General features: G+C 33.1%; 1 protein-coding gene across 1 annotated transcript; it reads left to right on the forward strand.

Annotated features, from left to right (window-relative positions):
- Positions 1 to 544: 544 nt before the first annotated feature.
- Positions 545 to 2758, forward strand: LOC125600807. The gene is made up of 6 exons (XM_048773396.1): positions 545 to 687; positions 788 to 914; positions 996 to 1147; positions 1797 to 2076; positions 2177 to 2328; positions 2419 to 2758. The coding sequence occupies exons 1-6, from the start codon at positions 663 to 665 to the stop codon at positions 2580 to 2582; spliced, it is 900 nt and encodes a 299-aa protein (XP_048629353.1). The 5' UTR covers positions 545 to 662; the 3' UTR covers positions 2583 to 2758.
- Positions 2759 to 3527: the final 769 nt, after the last annotated feature.

Here is a 3527-nt window from a genome sequence, read left to right on the forward strand (position 1 = left end):
GATGGGTAAAGGAAGAAGAAGACTTAATTACTATTTTGCCACTCACTGAAAGAAAACATTAAAATAAAAATAAAATAAGTTTTTTGCTGTTCGAACACATGATTTGCAAACATAACTAACACCCCAAAACCATTAGACCAAGCTATATTTGTAGAATTTTAGAAAACTTGTTACATAAGCTTGTACTATCTTGTATTATATGTATAAATAAAGTATTATACGTATCAAATACGGAAAATTCCTTCCCGCATACTCCCCGATATTTTTCCGCTTTTTCGATAAATCGTTAGGTCCGGGTGCACCGCATGCGTAGCACCTAGCGAGTTTCCAAACAAGGAATAAAACCGGTGGTTCTTGAAAAAACAAAACATAAAAACTGTAATAACCAAATGGAAACTGATCTTTGAACACCCAAACAGAAAAAAGTATAATCAATTTTACAAAATGTTTAAGAAAATCCTCATTTGTGAAGCCAAATCCTTTTAAAATAATAATTTCAACTTTTGACCAAAACAATAAAAAGAACGTGTAGAAATATTTGTTTTCCAACGCTGAAACCACTTTTACTATTTCATATTTGTAACTAATTCAATAAGTACCATCATGCGTCTGTCTATATAAATGTAAAGCCTTCCCAAAACCAAAAACAAGATTCACAGAAAATGGATACTCAGGAAACGAGTTTAGGTTTATATCTTTCGCTTTTTTTTGTTAGCCTTGTTGTCCGAAACCGTTTTTTCATTTGTATTTTCTTGATGACATACTGAATCTCAATACTTGTTGACAGGAGTGACAAGAGTGTTGAGAGAAGAACGACCATCGAGTAAGATAGTGACGATAGCTGGCTATTCCGTGATTAAGGGGAGAGGCGAACCCTACGAGTCCTCTGTTTTTGAAGCTGCTGGTTACAAATGGTAAAAGATCTTTACTTTTTTTCATTTATTTAGCTTATTTACTAATTAAGAGAATTTTCATGGTAAAAAATAATAATTCAGGAGACTAGTTTTGCACGTCGGTAGAGCTGGCTATATATCACTATACGTGAGGATCGAAGAGACTGAAACTATTCCCTATGGTTTGGAAGTCAATGTTGATCTCAAACTCCTTGTTCACGTTCCAAAGCTAGACAAGTACTTGACCGTCACAGGTAAATTAATGGCCGATTCTGAGATCATTTATGATATATGAGATTTATGAAGGAATTACATATAGAGGTTCAAATGATCATAACATGTATGATTCCTGAAAAAAAAAAACATGTATGTTTCTTAATCAATTTGCGTCCAAATGATCTATACGTATATATATATAAATTAAATTTTGAGGGCAGACGCCAATGACCGGTTGTAATCATTCATCCTTCATTGGATTTTTATTTTGCTTGCTGGAAGTAGGCCCGGCTTAAACTTTTCGTGGGCCCTGTGCTTTAAACTAAGATAGGTTTGTAAGAAAATTGTTTACAGTAATGATAAAATGAAAAAAAAAAAAAATCTATGTGCTAAAATTTGTGGACCAGAATTATTCAAATAATTTGGTTTTCAGTTTCGGTTAAAGGCGTGTATGTGTGGTTTCTTCTTCCCAATGACGCTCCTCTGCATATTTTGTTGAGCACTCTCTGCAATATTTGCCAGATAACAACATCTTTTTGAAAATACTGGGCCCCAAATCTTAAAGAAATTTGTAGAATTTTTTTTGGACCCTGTGCTTTTGCATTGTCAGCACTCCCTTAGAGCCGGCACTGAGTGGAAGTTGTTAGAGATTAGTTTATAAACCGAGTTGATTATTGTGGATTGCAGATGGAGCAGTGAAGAGATTCAACGCAGAGAAAAAAGAGTGGGGGTTCGAACAATTGATTGATCTTGCAAGTTTCGAAAACACAAACGAAGGGTACATTGTTCAAGACACTTGTTCTTTTGGTGCCGAGATCTTCATCGTTAAACCGGCCAAGGTACAAGAGAAGGTCACGTTCATATCAAACCCTCCACGCAATGTATTTACTTGGGAGATACCTCATTTCTCTGACATGGAAGATAAGTTCTACTATTCTGATGATTTTCTCGTGGAAGACCGATACTGGTTAGTACTCATGATCTCAAATCTTGCAACTATCATTTGTATTCATGCAGTGGCCAAGGGTAATAAATAATAAAAGTTCTTTTTGTTGATGTATAATCAGGAGATTAGGGTTTAACCCGAAAGGTGGGAGTGCACTTCCAATCTATTTATATGCTCAAGGCTTTAGGCCAGACGCAGTCGCTACAAACACTTGGGGAGCGGTTAATCTGCGGTTAAAGAATCAACGAAGCACCAACCATAGACAAATATATTGTAAGAAAACATAACAAAATAAAATGTTTCTGTCCAAGAGAAAAAAGAAGTATTAGCGAAACTAATAGTTGATATATATTTTTTTTTCAGCTGCAGCTTGGTACCCTATTCGAAGCGGTTATGGCGTGGGAGTAAACAATATCATATTGTTAGCAGATTTAAACGATGCATCAAAGGGGTATTTGGTGAATGATGCTATTATCTTCGAAGCTGAAATGGTTAAGGTCACTGTGACCAACATCGTCTCCGTTTAATGATCTATACTTCTTTTGTCATGGATCAAACTTTATGAATAAGACGTGTGTGATATAAGTTTGTAATAAGGTGAAGTTTGCCAATGCTTGTGATGTAATTTTCATTTCTGTTCATGGTGTGTTGTTTTCTACTTTGTTATCAATGAAATAAAACTCTCTTGGTTTTTAAGTTTTTATCAAAGATGTTGGAAAATGTTGGAGTGTTTTAAAAGTTTTTTAAAAAATCTTATAATTTGGATCCTTATATAGATATAAGAATTCGACCGAACATATATAGCCTAATGACTTTTTTTTTTGTAATTGATATAGCCTAGTGACTTGCTATAGTATATACTAGATTTTAACCCGCACAGCTGTGCGGATGTATTTTTTAAAAAAATATAATACTATTTGCTTTTTATGTCACTATTTAGGGTTGGACAAAAAACTCGAATTCGAAGAATCGAACCGATCCTAATCCGAATAATTAGTACTAAATCCGAACCGGAATTGATTAAATATCCAAATTATTCTAAATTTTGGTATTTGAAGAACTGAAACCTAATCTGATCTGAACCGAAGTATTTTGGGTATCCAAAATAGATTTATATACTTAAATATATTAATTATTTTTAGATTTAATATATATAAAAATATCTAGAATATATATGATACTTCTAAGTTCGCATAAATGCTTGAAAATATATACAAATAATCAAACGTAAATATCTTAATTAGTTAAAAAATACTCAAAACTCCAAAAATACTTAAATAATTATTAATTTTCTATCCAAATATTTAAACCAAACCTATTTAAATTGGTTATCCAAATCCGAACCAAATCCTCAAAGATCTGAACTGAACACGAAATCCCAAAAATACCCAAAAACGAACCTGAAAGCCCACCCCTAATCACTATTATATATATATATATCTTATATGTGTCATCATAGGTTACAAAATATG

Source organism: Brassica napus, unplaced genomic scaffold (assembly GCF_020379485.1).
Source record: "Brassica napus cultivar Da-Ae unplaced genomic scaffold, Da-Ae ScsIHWf_2397;HRSCAF=3098, whole genome shotgun sequence".
In the NCBI taxonomy this organism is placed as follows: Eukaryota; Viridiplantae; Streptophyta; class Magnoliopsida; order Brassicales; family Brassicaceae; genus Brassica; species Brassica napus.